The sequence below is a fragment of the Neopelma chrysocephalum genome, unplaced genomic scaffold, assembly GCF_003984885.1.
Source record: "Neopelma chrysocephalum unplaced genomic scaffold, ASM398488v2 Primary Assembly neopelma1_45, whole genome shotgun sequence".
Lineage (NCBI taxonomy): Eukaryota > Metazoa > Chordata > Aves > Passeriformes > Pipridae > Neopelma > Neopelma chrysocephalum.
The window spans coordinates 20,577,782-20,596,218 of NW_020897704.1; the positions used below are offsets into that span (position 1 = coordinate 20,577,782).

At 44.1% G+C, this 18,437-nt stretch overlaps 1 protein-coding gene across 2 annotated transcripts in view; it reads left to right on the forward strand.

The window, feature by feature from the left end:
* SFMBT2 (Scm like with four mbt domains 2) overlaps nucleotides 1-18,437 on the forward strand; it is a 115,082-nt gene that overhangs the window by 79,310 nt on the left and 17,335 nt on the right. For both annotated transcript variants that reach the window (XM_027679583.1, XM_027679582.1), the window contains exons 12-16: nucleotides 3,345-3,458; nucleotides 4,725-4,767; nucleotides 5,338-5,408; nucleotides 6,556-6,695; nucleotides 14,112-14,221. In XM_027679583.1, coding sequence (XP_027535384.1) covers nucleotides 3,345-3,458; nucleotides 4,725-4,767; nucleotides 5,338-5,408; nucleotides 6,556-6,695; nucleotides 14,112-14,221 — 478 coding nt within the window. The remainder of the gene's footprint in view (nucleotides 1-3,344; nucleotides 3,459-4,724; nucleotides 4,768-5,337; nucleotides 5,409-6,555; nucleotides 6,696-14,111; nucleotides 14,222-18,437) is intronic.

Consider the following 18,437-nt stretch of genomic DNA (forward strand, 5'->3'; position numbering starts at 1 on the left):
ACATTTTGGCCCTTCCGGGTAAAACAGTTACAGAAGGTTTAGTGTGAGTACAAAACATAGTTGAGCACATGATTTCAGAAAAGAACAGAGGGACTGGGGTTGAGGCAAGAGGTTCTTGCAGAAATCTCATGTGAGATGAAAACTCAAGCCTGATCTGCAAAAAAGGGCACTTTCCCTCTACAGCAAGATACTCAACTCTCCATATTTTGAGTCTGGAAGACAGTGAAAGCAAGACTGATACTAAATATATTTCTTTGTCATCACCTGGCATATCACCTCCAGTTAATAAAAACATTGGCAGGTAACCCAGAGTATCATTTGTGCCAGCAGCTTGCTCTAAAATACAGGACAGGCAGATGCTCAGCGGTTTTGCTCTACAAAAATAACATTCTATGGTAGACAAGTCTTTCCTGACTCCTCTATGATAAATCCCATTCTTGGAGATTTTTTTAGTCATTTGCTGCCTAAAGAGAGAATCCCCCTGCGTTTTTGCTTTTGGTAGAGCTCTGTGCAATAACAGGTTGTGTTTTTTTCCTCTGAGATAGCTGATTGCTTCTAATTCAAGGTATCAACACCTCATCTGTAGCCTGGTCCACACACAGGGCAGGCTTGTTAAAGAACTGAAATCAACACTTGTTTGAAATTCCATTCTCACTAAGGCTGTTGTTGAATTTACACCCATCTGGTCAAGGAATCTGACACATTTTGGCAGCTTCCCTTTTTAAATGACCAGGTGCCTTCACCTTTATATGCATAAAACGTGGATAGAGGCAGGGAGAGGACAACACACTCCCACCTTGCTTCCCTCTCTCATCTCTTTGCCCCGGCCTTTTACTCTCTTAATTTCTTAAAGGATGTTTTTTACAACTTACCTGTGTGCATCTCCTTGTCTTTTGAGTTCTTATATATAGATGCTTTACACTTGGTTTATCTCTCAATACCAGGAATAGAATGATCTGTAGTAAAAGAAAAAGATGCAAAAGACTGCAAAAATAAAAAGAAATCTTTTCTGCTGTAGAAATACATCACTACAGTATGCACAGTTATGCTAAAAGAGGCGTTAAAAAAAAAAAACCAACACAAAACCCTGCTTGCGGAGTTGTAAAATAAATGTGGCTTGAGCCGTGGCGTGTTTTTTTCCCTCCATTGATATACTGTTGTTTCTAACTGATTATTTATATTCTGGAAGCAGCAAGACTCCCCAAGTACCATGGGAGCCTCTTGCTGAAGACCTCGGGTCCCACCATTTGTCATGGGCACGTCTGAAGCTTTCATTGTTGCCCTCCCCAGTTTCACTGTCTGACAGCCCAAACTGCAGCCATAAACCAGGACGTGGTAGTTAAGCAGCGTCGAGTCAGACATGAGGCAACATTGCCTAATAAATCACACTTTGTACAGTAGCAAAACTCTGTAAACTTCAGGGCAAGCATTTAATGAGCAGCACTGTAGTTCCCCCGTAGTGGAGGAGAAGCCCAGGACTGATGGGATGCTTCGGCGCATCCCGGCGCTTTCCACTACTTTATTACCCATCATCTGCATTGTTAATTTTTACTGGTTCATTTTAGATTTGAAAGCTGGAGCTTTCTGGTGCGAATTTATACAAGTAATAACATACCCTCTCTGCACAGCCTAGGAATTTTGAGGAAAACCCTTTTGTTAATCACTTCTCCAGGGAGTTTCCCATAAATTCCCCTTCGACAGTTTTCTACAGCTGCTGCTCTATTCTTCCCATCCTGTAAGATTCATAGCAGGTCTAGCAGGTCACAGAAGTTTTACTCACCCTGTTTCCAATCTCCCTGTTCTTTTCCATTTAACCTCCCAAGTCTCATGGGCATTTCTTAGTCTGAGAAGATGGCAGCATAAAATGCACCAAATGAAACTAATGAATCTCAAACAAGCTGTTTTCCACTTCCATGAGTGAGGCCAAAGGCAGCAGTAGGATGTTGGAAGTGGAAGGCAGGGTTATCAATTGCCAGAGGGCAGAGGCAGTGCCAGGGAGGACAGAGTAGCTGTGAATGTGTCTTAAAGAGGAATAGAGGTGTTGCAGGAGAACAGACATTGTGGTGCTTCCTTGCTTGTCAGGGTGACTGCAGCTGTAAACGTCAAAACCAGAATGATCATAGGCTCATAGAACCATTTTGGTCAGAAAGGACCCTTCATGTCACACCTATTGCTGCCTTCCAGCAGGAAAGTACATTTGATCGGTTTATTTTTAGAATGATTTAGAATCACAGAATCATTGAGGTTGGAAAACACCTCTAACAGCATCAAGTCCATTTGGTCAGAGTAACATCATTACAATAGTGAAAACAGTGGTTTTTCCCAGGCCTGGTGACATGTCAGTGGGGACTGTGCTGATTTCTTGCTCGGTTTAGGGTTTGATCCATGGCTTGCTCACTTTGTGCATGTCTTGCCACTGACTTCAGCTGTTCTCACACTGGTTCCTTGGCAGGATTCCTGGTGTTGGGTAAAAATGTTTTCCCCACTGGAGAGTGCAGCTTTTGTGAGGTTCAGGCTGAGCAGTGACCTTGGAATATTGTCTTGTGGAGGGGAATGGTTTTGCAGGGAATGTCAGCTGCTGAGATCTTGCATTCAGCAAATTGTGTGCTGTACCACGTGCTTTCATCCCATCCTCTACTCTGCCCCATATCCCAGTGAAGTAAACGTTTATTTTCAGTGAATGAATATGATGCTTATCTCAGAGATGATGACACCCATGAATCTATGCAGATATCATGATTTCATTTTTTAATGATTTCCTCCAGCAGTGCGGGCACCAGCACCTATTTTCCTGCTTTCTTTGGTTTTTCATGCACCCACACCCTCTCAGAGTGCAGCAGGTTTATTCCTAGAGACAAGATCAATCCAAATGCTGCATCTCAGCCTCAGGATGCTGTTCCCATCACAAAGTTCAATTACTGTTTCAATTACACCGCAAGCCCTTGGTGAACATTCATTAGTGGAAGTTCCCTGTAGTCATCTGGCTGTGTACAGTCAAACGCTGCTGCTTTAAGCAGGAGGCAAAGATGTTGTACCAGATGCCAAGGCAAGGATGGTGCTGATCCTTTGGTCTCTTTTATTAGGAGATCACCTCATGCTGGTGCTGGAGCTCTAGGTCCTAGGGTGGAATTGGCAGAGGGGGTTGAAGTTGCTGGCCTGACACAGATGAACTTGATTTGGGGTAATTAAAATTGGAGATGAAATGGTGCCTGATTTTGATGCAGGGAAGCAGATTTATTTTCACACGTTCCATCATTCGCTCCCCTTGGTTTGTGATGAACGCTCGGGTGGCTCCGAGCTTGGTATTCCCGGGTCTGAATCACATTATAAATTTGTGTTTATAGGTTTACAGATGCCCTCTCCGGAGTACATAGTTGATGTCGAGTCCATGGACATTTTCCCTGTGGGCTGGTGTGAAGCGAATGCTTATAACCTGACTCCACCACACAAAGCTGTTTGTAAGTACATGGAGGCTCCAAGCAGCCTGGATATTACATCACTGGAGTTTGTCTTCTGTCTATAACCCCACTTTTGAAACTTGTCAGCCTAACTAGGAGACTAATAACCAAGCTGTAAGTGTACTGTAATAAATAGTAATAAATCTAATTAGTGACCAGACTGGAATTAGGCAATTTGTACTTGTCTCTCTGATGAGTCCCTCCAAAAATGGGATTTTTTGGGGGGCTGGGGAATGCTGTTATGTGCTTTGGGATTGCAGTCGGTTGTGGGTTTGCAATGGGGTTGTCAGAGAGAAAGCAGATTTTGTAGTGCTGAGCCAGGTTCACTTGGGCAGCTGAATGAATTAGAGACAAAGACCTCAAATTGTAGAAAAACCTCATAAAATATAGGGTGAAATGAACATAAAGAGGCCATCCAGGTGGTACTCCTTTCCAAAACAGGACCTGTTCCATCTAAATTGAGAAATATTTGTTGCCCTTCTGTGACGGAGTTTCTGCCCCTTCCCAGGGTATCTGTCCCCTTATTTCACCACCCTTACCAGCTCAGAGATTTTCCTAGTGTTTAATTTAAAATCTCTCCCAGCACAATTAATCCCACAGTGTTTTGTCCTGCCTCCAGTGCATATTAAGACAAATTCCATTTGCATTTGAAGGCAGGTCATGAGAGCTCAGTGTCTTAGTGTTGCTCTCCTGTTCCAAACTATCCAATGAATCTCAAGCCACCAGGTGAAAAATTAGCCTCACTGTTATATTAATTAGCATCTGAAAGGCAGATTTTAAAATGTGTCAACCCTTTCAAAGAGTTAAATATGCTTAAGTTAAAAATCAGGCAGCCAGGGCCTAATTTGAGAGAATACTGCTATGGCAACATTATGCAGCCTTATCACAATTTATAGCGAGGGATAAATTATGCTGGAGGTAATCATGCTTGTAAAATGTAATCTTATCCATATGTGTTGCTGTATGGAAAAATATTTGTGTTTTTATTTTAATTTTTTCTTTTATACTGATCCCATAAAACACAATATTAGCATTCCAGAGGAAAGATTAAATGTATTATTACATCTTTAAAGTAGGTTTTAATGATGTAGTGACTTAGTTAAAAAATACCAAGGAAAGATGGTGATAGTAATTAAGTACCATTTCATTGTGTTGGAAGTCTTTTTATTGTCAGTGCATTTACACAGCTTTTTATGCATTCTGGGTGCACTTTATGGGACAGAAGGGTACAAAATGATTTTTTTCTTCCTTGCTTCATTTTTGCAGTGCGAAGGAAGAGAAGAATTGCAGTTGTGCAACCAGAAAAGCAGTAAGTTTTTGTTATTTAAGGTGGTATTTTTACAGGAATGCATCAGGTCGTCCAGGGGGGATAATACACAGCAGCTGTGTGGCTTTGCTAACTACTGTCCAGACACTGCAGCACAGTCGACAAGAGGATTCTTTTAAATCCAATATATTTGCTAGAAAGTCTCTGTAACAGAAATTGTTTTACTGGTTGGGACTTTGCAGCTCGTGTCTGATGGCCAGTAAGGGATTCTTAGGGAAGATGGACATGTACCAGGAGGGCATTTCCCTATCTATCCCTTCCAGTTTGTAGAAACTAGAATTTAAGGGGTTTATGTGAGAATATTTTCAGCCTGCAAGGCTAAAGCTCACAGATCAGAGTATATTTTTGGAGGAGGGGTGGATCAGGCTCCTTCTTCTGCAATACCCTGGCCCTGGGCTGTGATAAACCATGTGGAAGTGGGGTTGTGCTTGAAGTGTCTCCATTCCTTGCCCCAGGCAGGTGCTGGTGTATCTTTTGGTCAATCCTGAAGGCTGGTTCTGGCCTTTTGTCCTGTCTGACACTATTAATGACACCAAAATTGCTCTTTGACAGGTTACCATCCACAGTGCCTGTTGAGAAAATACCTCATGACCTCTGCCCGGTTCCTCAGCCAGACACAACAGGTAAGACCCTTATTTCAAGGACCCATTGCCTGTGTGGAGGGGGATGACCCCAAAAAGGGAGAGAGTTGTCATTTGGGTGGGGAGATGGAACCACATCCTCTGGGGGTGCAAAGTGGTGTAAACCCACCAACAGTGCATGATGAGCAGCAGGTGAGGATCTGGTCCTCCACATGTGAGCACTGTGTCTTGCTGGGGCTGTCACAGTTCCCCTGGAGCTTGCTCATTTCAGCTTAATGATGTTAGGGCCAGGTTAATGAAACCCTGGAGGAGATGGATGTGACTTGTTAATTGGCATCAATGAAATTGTGTACACCAGGCCTCAGTGGGTCCCTGTGTTGGCATCAGGACCGTGTGGCATGGCTACTGCAAAGTTTTCTCCCCTTTAGCAATGCCAGGAGGCTCTGAGAGTGCAGTATTCATCCAGCTAAAGGTGCAGACTCAGCAGGAGGGGCAGGATTTAACTCACTTTTTTTCAGCAGGCTGTGGGACACACACTGGCATTGTAGCCAACATCCCAGGCCCTGTTACAATCAAATGGGGATGAAAGGGTCTTTTTGGGTGTGATAGCCAAAGGAGTGGATAACCACTTGGATGGCACATCAACAACATCTAAAAGTACCCGTTTCTCTCCATGGGCTATGAAGGAGCCAATTATAATTAGCCCAGGCAAGGAAAACTGCTCTGTAGACCCATGTTGGATCAGGGGAGTGGCACTGCAGTGCTTACTGCGTTGGACAGTAGCTGAAGAGGGGTTTCTAGGGCTTTCCACATGGATGTTCTCCGTGAGCTGATTCCCTGTCTTTGAGAGTCAGGTTGTACCTCCCCTTTCAGGCAGGTTGCAACTGAGTTGCTCATGTCCATCTGCAACGAGAGTTATGAAAGGGCAATGGGTCCTGTCATGAATGAAATCCTTTCTCCATTCTCCTTTCAGCAGGGAGTGCAGCCAAATCAATCACTATTAAAAACATTTGCTTTTCCCCTGTTGGACAGATTTGAGTAGCGGGGGCTTCCCTACCCTCTGTCCCAGGGAAGAATTCTGTACCCTCTCTACTCTTCTCCCCTCCTTCCCACATCTAGGAGGAGGAGGTGCTCTTGATTTATCACACAAAAGCGCAACAGGCACATCAATGCTCCTTTCTCCTTGCAGGCACCATCAATGGGAGATACTGCTGCCCCCAGCTCTACATCAACCACCGCTGCTTCTCAGGTCCATATTTAAACAAAGGCAGGATCGCAGAGCTACCTCAGTCTGTGGGGCCTGGCAAGTGTGTGCTGGTCCTCAAGGAGGTATGGCTCAGCTGTCTTTCGGGGGGATCTCAGGGGAAAAGTATGGGGGTGGCTTGCCAGGCCCAGAATTCGGAAACAGTGCACCTAAAATTGTCCTGGAGCTCTGTAGTGGTGTCCATAAGGCAAAACTGCAAGCTGGGAATACGGGGCAGGTATGTGTGCATTGTGGTTTTTGATGGGAGAGGTGATGTTTTTGAAACATGGGGAATTGTGTTGGTTTGGGAGTAAGGTTTGTCTAACTGTGCAAGAGAATTCAGGTTCTGACCAGAGCCATCCCCAAAGAGGGCCTCTGTGGTTGTTGCCATCAGCCTGTTTCTCAGCATCCACGATGCTGTTGGGCAGCAGATTCAGTGTGGGTGACCATGTGTCTGTGACCGTGGTCCAGTGGGGCCCAAAACATTGGGGAACAGGATGGAAAGCTAAGCAGGGGTGTGTGCTATGTGCTGATTTCATCCTGACCCAGTCAGGGCTTGCTTTGGGCTGAATCCGGAGTGCTGAGCACTTGCTGTTCACCTCAGAGAAAAGCTGCCTGATTTGAAACAAATTCATAAGTATTTTCCACAAATATTGTAGTCCATGCAGAGATAAAAGGCAAGGTGACTGCAGGTGGCAGAGGACAGGATGGTATTGTTGGATAAACAGAATTCCATTGGGCACCATTTCAGTTTGACTGGGGTCTTCCAGAAATCCAGATCTTCCAACTTTCAGTTCTGTACCTGAATAAACCCCACTTGATGTAGATGCAGGGGAATATCTGAGCTCCTTCTGCCCTTGGTGGTAAAACATGGAAACTTCCAAGCATCTGTTTATCTGATGTATTTGAAAGACCCTCAGTGCCGAGCTCAGGATGTTTGCAGTTGTCTGAAATTAGATGAATCCAGCCCTTAACAGGAATACCTGGAAGGTGAGATTCCTCCCAAATAAACCACCACTTTTGAAAACATCCAGTACTGTACTACAGTGTGACTCCCATGTCTCCACTCAGTTCCTCATCACCTGCACTAATTTATACACAAAAGCCCAGAAATCCAGCTCCTGTGCAGGTGGGACGCTCGGTCTCAGAGAAGCAAGTCAAAACCAGCCCTCAGCAGAAAGCAGGATAAAGTGGTTGCAGAGCAAGAGTTGACAGCTGCCAAATTTGAAAGCAAGTCCATCGTGGCTTGCTGATGGGGAGCATTAGCAATCTGCTGCTACTTGAAAAACAGGCCATGAAAAAGCAACATGGGGGAAAAACATGAAGCATGCACAGTCAATACTTATGCTAATGCTTCTTCCTCCTTTCCTCCTGGAATTTGGATTTTGAAAACATAAGCGGTGCAAAGCTTCTGCCAGGTCCTCCCTTGGTATTTCAGCCTTTGCTAACACCAAATTCTCCAAATTCCTCAAGAATGGGACTAATTGCCCACTGTGAAAACCAGCCTGAGCTTCCTACAGAACAATCTATTTTCTCTTGCTCTGCCTCCTTGCAGAATTGTTTGCTGAAGGAACAAATAGCAGTGTCATAGAGACATGGGAATCTTGTTTTTGGAGACATGAACGTCTTCCCAAGGAACAGGACAATGGCAATGGCCCAGCATTGGTCAGTGTTATTTTGCAGATAAATTCAAGCTTATTATGACCTTAAGCTCATTCTGGCCATGAGAACCAGTTCCAAATTCTGGAAGGAGTTGAAGAGAAGACATTCATGGTGTTGCTGTAGGGAAGATACACCTGACTCCTATCAGCTGTTGCTGAGATAAGAGAGGTGCCAGAAGCTCAGAGAACCATGGGCAGTGGGGAGGATGGGGGTACCCAGCACATGGAGCAGGCAAGAAATGGCAAAGAGTACATCCCTGCATTGAGATGATGTTCTGTAACAGGTGCCAGAGCACCCAGAAGGACTGTGGAGCTGAGTGGTGAGAGCAGTGCAGGAGGCACCTCCTCCAGCCCAAGGCTGTAAACACGAGGGTTTGCAGAGCTGAGGACCTCACAAGGGTCCCCATCCCTCCAGACACAGTCTTGGTGCTGAGCTTAATGCTTTGGTTTTTCTTTACACCTGCTGATGGTGTGTCCCCAAGACTAGAAATGCTTTATAATGATCTTTCTCATTATATAGGAAAATTGCAAGCTGTTGTAAATTATGCATCAGCATAACTTGTCTGGAATAGATAAATTATAGATGGGCTTTACTTTGGCAACGCATGGGGGAGGGTGGGAAAGACGACTCAAAACACAGCTGTGAAAGGGGAACTGAAGCAGTAGCAGCCTGATGAGAACCTCTTTAATCACCCTGATCTCCAGCCATAACTCACTGCCTTTAGAGGTACTCTGGTTAAAAACTTGTACTGTTTGCCAGCCAGTTCACTGTGGGCAGCAGTCTCTGTGATGGAGACGCTTCTGTGTTTGAGACTGATAGAAAGCCTGGAGGAAAACCAGCTGAACACCCAACTCCTGCCCCATTCCCCATCCTGGTTCACCTGAAGCAAGAAGAGAGCAGATGTCCTCTCTGGCATCAGTTGATGGGAGACCTTGCTCCTGGCTGGGTGCTGAGGGAGTAGGTCCCCATCCTCTGCCTTCCACCACACTCAACCCTGAGGGCTGTATCCAGAAATTCAACACAGCTGTAGTTCATGATGCTCCTCAGCCCTCTTTTCCCACAAGGTCTTGTCCTTACCTCCATCACTGATGAAGTGAAGCATCACCCTGTGTGTACTCTTTTATCCATGCAAAGCCTTAGGTGAGCAACAAGTAGCTCTTGTGCTGTTTAGTGCCAAATTTATTTTTAAAGCCTAAGCTGTTCATTATTCCCAGTGCCAGCACAAGTTTCTGCTGGGACCAGTAGTTTATTGTGGTTTCTTTCACTGTAAGAGGCAAGTGAGTTGGTAATGCCTGTTGTTTGACATCAGCTGCAAAGTTTTTCTCATTCCTGAGATATTTTCTTGGAAAAGAAGTTGAAACTTGGAGCCAAATACAGTGGAGACATCAGCTATTGCCAACCAGCAATTGCACCTGGGCTGAAAAGTGGTGACTGTAAAGTAGCTGTGATATGTAATGAATGCTGACTTTAAGTTAAATTAAACACATTGTCAGCTTTAGATTTAGTTTCTTGGGTCAGAATATCTAAAAAACCCTTAAGAACAGTTCTTCCGTCTACGCCAACAACTCCACAGCAACATTGTAAAATGGAATGAGGTGTCTTTTTAAGACTCCAGATGATCTATAACCCACCATATTTTAGAGAAATATGCTGTAAAGATTAATTAGCCTCATTGCTTACTGCTCTTACTATTTTTAAGACACTTTGCTCTTTCTTTATTTAAAAAGAAAATGGACAAAGGTAATGTGTCTGTCTAACTGTTGCAAACAGGAGAAATCAGCTAGCATTTGTGAAGAAAGGCTATTGCACTCTTCAGCTTGAACTTTTTGTAGCACAGCATGACTTCTTAGGAGAAATTTGCATAATTAAATCGTGGTGCTCAGAAAATTAAATAGCTTGCACTGAGCCTTAGGTATATGATTTAGCCAGGCTGATAGAGTTGTCATTACTGATCAGATATTGGAATGACAGAAACCTCTAAGGTCTGGAAAGGTATAAACTGCATTTCTGCAAGAGGGTTCACTAACATCCTCCTCAAGACAGCTCTGTGGACTTCAGCTTGTCTGCAATAGTTCCTCCAAGTTAGGATCTGACCATCTGTATCTTTGAATGTCGTGGACTGCCCTAAGCATGTCAACACTTCCGTGCTACAGCTTTGACTGACAAAAGATGGCTTTTAGATCCTTGATCACCTAATGAAAGAATCCCAGATAGCTCATTTTCCTTTCTCTTTCTGTGCCCCATCAGTATTCCCAGTAAAATAAAATAAAGTTAACTGTTCTACCTTGAGCCTGGGACTTAGCATACCACTTGTTAGATAACTGTGGGCTTATATCTCAGATAGAGGAGGGAAACTGAGCTTCTCCTCCTAAGGATGCTGATCATTGGGATCTTGAACAAGGAGAAAAGAGGTGTGATGGTATTTTGAGCTGCACCTTGTCAGTGATAACTCCTGAGAAAACTTCATCCAGGGTTGGGACCATTTAAAGCAAGGTAAAGACAGGAAATGTGTGAATACCAAAGAGATATAATGGGAAGAAAAGTGCTGAACTTCCCAGTGGCATTTGGCATGTCTGGATGTGCTCAGAAAAGAGCCCTTGTGCATGAGAAAATACATGAACTGGAAAACTTCGTTGCTAAGATGTCAGGTGCTTGTAAGGTTGGGTAGAGGCCTGTGGTGGTGCTGAGTGATCACAGCAGTGATGTGACTCCATCCTCTGAAAATCCAAAGTTCAGCAGTATCAAAATAAAACCTCATCGATGCATAGCAGCAAAGGCTGGTGTTGCCTTGTCCCCCACTCTGCTCCAAGGCACAATTGGCTGCACCCAAACCATTCCTGATGGAGAGGGCTGAAAATAAACTACCAAAATCTCAGGCTGGTCCCCACTCCTGCCAAAGGGAATTTGACCAGTCTGATATGTTTGACATAACTTTCCATCTCCAGAGAAAGACAGAACTGGAAAGCTGGAAACTGATCTATGTTTTATCACTGTTTTTGTTTTAATAACTGTTAATTTTTTCCAAGAATCTGTTTGTTTACATCTCTGTGTAATATGAAGCTGTTAGAAGGTAACATGGTAGAGAACTCTGTTGTAGGGTGAAATGCCAAACCCAGTGACTTATTCGAGATGCAAGAAGAGTAAAAGGCAGAGGTTTTAAAAAACATTTTTTCTTCCCTGAAAGGGAAATGGTTGTTCTTACAAAACACTCTTTTTTTTTAAGCAGAGTTTGGAAGTTTACAGAGTCCTGCTGATGATAAGCCAGCTTTGAGAAAAGTCCTGGCATCGTGGGTCCCTTTGCAGGGCTGGAATTGATTAGGATCTGGGATAATGCCCAGACATGGCCACGCTGGTGTTGCAGAGTTGGGTTTTCTTTTCTTGCTCATTTCCTAACTATTCTGACAACTTATGCAAACACCATCACCCTGGTAAAGGGGCAGGACAGCACTGTTTCCAGGAATTGGTCAGCAAGACGCTTTCTGCTCCTGGATATCCCACCAGCAAACAGGGTGGGTGTAGAAGTGGGCTTAAGAAGAGCTTTGCCGACAGGCTCCTTTGTAGTTGTTAAATAACTCCATGGATTTGCTGATCAAGAGGAAAGCACACCTGATGAGTTGTAAATGAGTGTGGGACCTAACACAGGCACTTGGTGTTTTAAAAACTGACCTTTGGCTTCTGTGCATCAGGTCTCAGTGTCTGTGTGTCAGAGGGCAGTGCCCCATCAGTTCTTTCAGTGAGAGACAGGCAAGAAAAGATGTGGATGAGCAACTGGATGGGCTCACTGAGGAGCTTTCTTCACAGATTTTTAGAATGGTGTGAGTTGGAAGGGACCTTAAAGATCCTCTAGTTTTGACCCCCCCCTTCCACTAGACCAGGTTGCTCCAAGCCCTGTCCAGCATTGAACACTTCCAGGGATGGGGCTTCCACAACTTCTCTGGACAGCCTGTTCCAGTGCCTCAGTACCTCACAGTAAAGAATTTATTCCTGGTATCTAATCTAAACATGCCCTCTCTGTTTGAAGGCATTACGCCTTGTCCTGTCACTCCATGCCCTTGTCAGAAGTCCCTCTCCAACTCTCTTGTAGCCCCTTCAGGTACTGGAAGAATACTGTAAGGTCTGCCTGAAGCCTTCTCTTCTCCAGGCTGAACACCCCCAGCTCTCTGCCTGTCTCCAGAGCAGAGGTGCTCCAGCCCTTGGAGCATCTTTGTGGCCTCGTCTGGACTTGCTCCAGCATGCCCTTAATGCGTTTAGGGCCCCAGAGCTGGATGCAGCACTCCAAGTGGAGTCTCATGAGAGCAGAATCCCTTCCCTCACCTGCTCCCCATGCTCCTGGGGATGCAGCCCAGGACACAGTTGGCTTCCAGGGCTTCCAGCTCACATTGCCAGGTCATGCCAAGCTTCTCGTACTGCAACGAGCTTCTCATCAGCCATTCTCTTGGAATCAGTGTGGCTTAGTAACTAGTGTAAAGGGTTGTGTGATGAAATAGGAACCAGCTGGAGAGCTGTAGGTAAATCTACGTTGTGGTTTCCCTATGTGTGAGGTAGGGACTGTGCTCCTGCCCTTCCTTATAGAGTGCTCTGAAATGTACAGATGATCAGAGCTGCATAAAATGTTGGTGCTATTATTAGGCATAACTTTTGGTGTCTCTAATTGTACTTTCTTGAAGAGTAGTTTGAGTAATGTTTCCTAGGGCCCAAGAATAGATTAAATTTTGCTTCTAGTAAATAACCTATCCAAGCAATTCCAACTAATGCCATTTTACAGGGTACTGAGCAGCATTAAGTGAAGCTCTTACCTGGAAACGATTAATCCTACAGGGTTTTCAGAATGTTAGCAAATCCTCAGGTTGCTGGATTTAAAGAAGGAAAAAATCAACTCAAAGGAAAAAAGACAAAACCCAAACATAAACACATTGGTCTTTGCAGCATGACCTAGTTATTTTTTCATTTCTGATGAACTACGTTCATGGGTGCTGGGGAAACTTTTAAGATGTTAATCATACTGAAATCATTTGCAGGCCCCCAAAGAATTAAGAACAGGCATTAGGTAAAGAGCTAAATTAGATGAAAACCAATCCAGACTCACTGTGGAGTCATTCATGTGCACACAATTCAGAGTGTTCAAACACACGGTCTGGTGCTGTTCAGAGATTTGTTTTTCTTGTGTTTATCTCCCTAGGCCAAGCGTAGACTATTAAAGCTTGGATTCCCTGAACCAATAGAAGGAATCATTTTTATTCTCGGTGACTTTGGATTAAATGGATTGGCACATGTGTTTTGCTGTACAGAGTGGACACACACTGGGTTTCAGGCACACCTCCTGCAAACTCTTTTTGTGTGGACTTCATTAATATTCTGCTAATACAGTCAAGACACACAGCACTCAGGCATTTAAGCATATTGCTGACCTGAAGTGTGTGAATTTCCCCTTCAGTGTTCAGTGTGTGGTGGTGCACATGACACTGTACCTGGTTGTGCCTTCAGAACTATTTTCTTTTTTTTGTTAAATTGAGCCACTATAGATGCAGCAAATGGAATCTACTTTGGGAGAGTGTCTGTCTCTCCACAAGAGAGACAAAAATTACTGATGAGCAGGAGGTTTCTGGGGTTAGCTGGCATCATTTAATGCACTTACCGTATCAGATTCAGGTGTCACCTACAATACACATTGATCCACTCTGTGACCTCTACTCATTGCATCCAGCACTTACCCCGTGCAGTTTTGGACACAAATAGGGACCTGTAAGCTGCTCCTGCCTATGCAGCACCTGGGACCATATTCAGTGTGGTCAAGGACTGCTTTTAGACCCATCAGTGTTGTTGGTTTTGTCTCTCAATAGGTTCTCAGCATGGTGATCAATGCAGCTTACAAGCCAGGGAGTGTTTTACGAGAACTGCAGCTAGTGGAAGACCCTCAGTGGAATTTCCAAGAGGAAACACTTAAAGCAAAGTAAGTCTTCACTGTGTGTTCTTTTATTTGAGAGGTCTCAAAAATGGAACTGACTAAGAAGAAAAGAAAAGGAGAGAAGAAAAGATTTTTTTTTTCTATTGTGAGAGTTTTACTTTTCTAATTATCTTTTTGCTTCATTGAATTATTTGATTCTTTCTATAGCAACTTCAGAAATGAAATATTCACCTGAACGGTTCATTTCTATTGTCTTTCTCCAAGCAGCCATCCAGTTTTTGATGAAGTGAAGTCCTGAGTTTTATGATAAGCTGTTCTTATAAGCTTGGCTATTACTGAATTAACTCAATTCCTGGCTTTCTAAATGTAGGAGTATTGCTGTTTTTAATATAGAGCCTGTCAGGCTAATGCAGAAAAAACTGGTGAGAATGAATGGTATAAAAAAAAGTTCAGACAAATTAGCAAGGACACGTTTTTTAGCAGGGGGGTGATTAGGACAAGATAGTAGTAAATTGGAGATTCAGGTCAAGATTTGATGCCTTTCTAGAATATGTGTCTAGTAAATACTCAATTTCTCTTTCCAACTTTAAAATCTACCCATTTATGTCTTCTTTATTTAATGGATATAGTTAGGATGTATTTCACTAACCGTTGTCTCTCTAAAAGAGGGGAGTCTCACCTCAGCTCTCTCCAGAGTCCCTCTGAAGAGCAATTCTTCCCACTTCAAGATGGATGTCAACAAACAGTTCTTTGAAGACAGCTCTCTTCCTTGACTAATGGTCACCTTGACTTTCTGAGTGCTGAAGTTAAATGCAGCGAAGCTCACCCTTTGTACTGAACTCCGTTACTCCTTTTCAAAGAAAAGCAATTTTCTTTTGGTTATTAGAAATGATTGGCTGCCACAATACAGCACTATTGATTGCTGTTGTATTTGATCTTGGCCCATGCAGATACTCTAGAAAGTTCATGTATTCTCTGTTTGAGGGAGAGAATTCAGAACCTTTTATTCTGCATACTCTTAAACTGCTTTTGTGAAGGAGGAGTGCAAATAGAAATGAAAAGCTACTAGAAAATCTCATTTTTAATTTGCTGCTTTCGCCTGTGTGAAAGTCATGCTTTTGTGTTTGTCAATTAAAATGTCGTGGATGGAAATCTAAAAGCCAACCTTGCTCATGCAGATTTTCATAAAAAAGCAAGTCATTGTCCATGACCTGGTTTACACTGATTCCAGGCTCCCACACCTTGTACTGCCACACTTAAGATGATGCACTCTACAGGTACATAGGACAGGTACTTACACACCTATAGCTGTGAGATCAGGTTGTAATGCCCCATCTTAATATCCTGTCCTGCAAAGAACTGAGCTCATGGGCAGTTTTCTAATTAGCAGTATCCAAAAGTAGGATTTACCTTGTGCAAAAGCAGAAGTATCTGTTTCTTAAGGCTGCTGCAATCCATATTTCTAATGGGAGACAGCCTGGAAAGTGTTTTACTGTCAATCCTTGATAGTCAGCTACGTCTACAGCTCAATCCACTGCAACCCCCAGCAGCCTGCTGACTCCAGGTGTGCTTAGACCAGGAAGATCAACTCAGCTGGGAATACATGGGCTGCTAGAAATTGTTATCACTCGTTTGTATCCCGTTAACCCCTTGCCCTCCTTCACTGATAGCCTGATGTGCTAATCACAGTCACGAGCACCTCCATCTCTGTTACTTTTTTCCATCATGCTTTTGCCCATCCTTTCCTGTGTCTGTTTCCTCCTCCCATCTGTTCAGCAGGACAGCCAGGCTGCTGGGATATATCTTATATCTAAATAGCTGCCAGATAAAAGCAGCAAGAAGATTCAGTGTTTTATGTTGGCCAGCCAGTCCCAGGCTGTGTATGTGTTCCTGTGTGCTGGCTACCCCAGGAAGCAGCAACCTCAGCTCTTCGGTGAGTGAGGCAGCATCTTTCAACTTTATTAAGCCACAGAATGGATCATTACAGGCTCAGAGCAGGGACAGCAAGTTTTGAAGTGACTTCTGAGAATAGCAATGTATTCCCATCCAGCGTGGCTCCTGAGGAGACAGAGCTCATGGGGCTGGACAGCACCTTGTTCCTGCAGCTATCTGGCTTCTATGGCTGTAGCTGTCCTCACTGAGCAGTGCTTGGTGGCCATGCCAGCTGGCCTGTGGGTAGTTTGGGTACTTCTAAGAGTGGATGACAGCGGGTTGATATGCTCCAAGACTGTCTGGCTGCCCTAGGACTTCCTGAGTTTGCTTGAGTTGCTTCATCAGGAAGTTTTAATTTCATTTGATTGTTCAGGAGCAGAAAGCAAAACACGGTCATGAAATCAGGCACTGTGGAACATACAGAGGGCACATGACACGTTACATCAGGTGCGACAGTCAGTTACGCTCCGGAAGCTTAAACAGAGACCTGTAATGAGCCTGTGTATCCCAACTTCCAGCTACACGGGCTTCTGATGGTGCCTCGCTGCTAATGATGACAGTTCTACAGCTGGAGCAGCGCTGCTGTCGTGTGACATGTCATGTCACCTCCTTCCTTCTGATGGGAACTGACACCTCCTTGGATCTCGGCAATGTTGTTGTTTGTTTGCGGTGACGGTGCAGCGGGGTAGAGCAAAGGGGAGGGAGGAGGGTGGTGAGGAGAAGAGAAGGCTGTTTTTGCCACTGGCCCAAATGCCAAATGATGCCCTGCCAGGAATGCATTATGTCAGTCCTGGGGCAGCCTGTTTTTAGTTTGCGCCACCGTCTTCAGTGACCAGAGCAGAATCAATTACGCTCACCTTGCAAAGAAGATTAACAATTTAGATTGTCCAAAGGGATGTGTCTGCAATGTGTGAGGGCAGTCATTTCCCAGCAGCACTGCTGGCTCTCTGTGAAAATAGTCAAACCTGATTTATTGGTGATGATGAGTTAGAAATGTCAGGCTTGATCCTCTGAATTCCCAGGAGGGCCAGCCGAAGCTGTAGGCATTCAACCCTCATAGTTTTGGTGCTTTAAGTTCAGTGCCTACATCTAGATTTGCCTTCCCAATTTTACATAAAATGCTTGAGGGACTTTATGCTTTTTAAGGGTTTTAATTTCTAAAGGCTGTAAGTGGGGCTGTTTGGACTTACATATTTTTGAAGGACTTTGGATATAAACAGTACCAGTGTACTGGGTCTTGTGTGAAGCCCAGTTGATCAAAATAAGATATAGGAGTATTCCTGGACACCTTCACTAAATGAAATTTTGATTGCTGCTCAAATCCAGTAGCTGAACTCTAGGAATATTTACCCCTGTCCCAGACATCATTGCTTATTTATGAGGCTGCATTTCAAAGAAAGTCTCTTTACTGCAGATGTTTTAGAAGACTGCCTTTCACTTGTGATAGGTGGTGCTGAGGTGTTTGAAGTCTTCTTTGCTTCAGCCTTTGCTAGTGAGGGTTGTTTTCAAGCCTCCCAGGTCCCTGGTCCTGTTTGAGGGAGTGAAGTGTTACCCACAGTAAATGGAAAAGTAGTTAAATACACTGGAAGCTGCAAACTGGATGTGCACAAGTGCATGGAACCAGTTGGGGTGCAGCCAGCTCTGCCTGAGAGTAATGTCATTGCAAGGCCACTCACTGTCATGTTTGGAAGGATGAGGGAAGTTTTTTGATATCTGGGAAAAGGCAATCGTCACATCCCTTCTTGGGAAGAGCAAGAGGGAGAATCCAAGTAAGTACAGGCTGTCAGCCTAACATTCCTGGGAAGGTTATTAGGCAAATACTCTTGGAAGCCGTTTCCAAGAGCATGCAGGACCAGTAGGTGATTGGCAAGAACCAGAGAGTGAGTTGTACCTGATGTAATGAGATGAGTGGTTTGGTGGTTGAGGAAAAAACAGTGGAAATGAATTTATGTTCATTTTAGCAAGGCTTTCCACACAGTCTCCCACAGTGTCCTTAGAGCCAAGCTGTGCAGATAAAGATTGAATGTGTGTGTGATGAGTGGAAAGTTAACTGGACACAGTCATTGACATGAAGTCCAGGTGGCAGCCAGTTAATGATGGGTCTCCTCAGAGGTCAGTACAAAGCTACAGCTTGTGTGATTTGGTTTCTCTTCCGCACCAGCTCTGCCTCTGAAGCACTGCAAGGAGGAATTAATGTGACCAGGTGGCCTTCTGTGCCAAATACTGGAGGTAGAAGTCATTAGGACCAGTGGAATGACTTAAAGCCATTATTTCAGGAGGAGACTTATGAAACGTGCCCTTACAACCAGAGCATTCCAGTTCCCTTTCT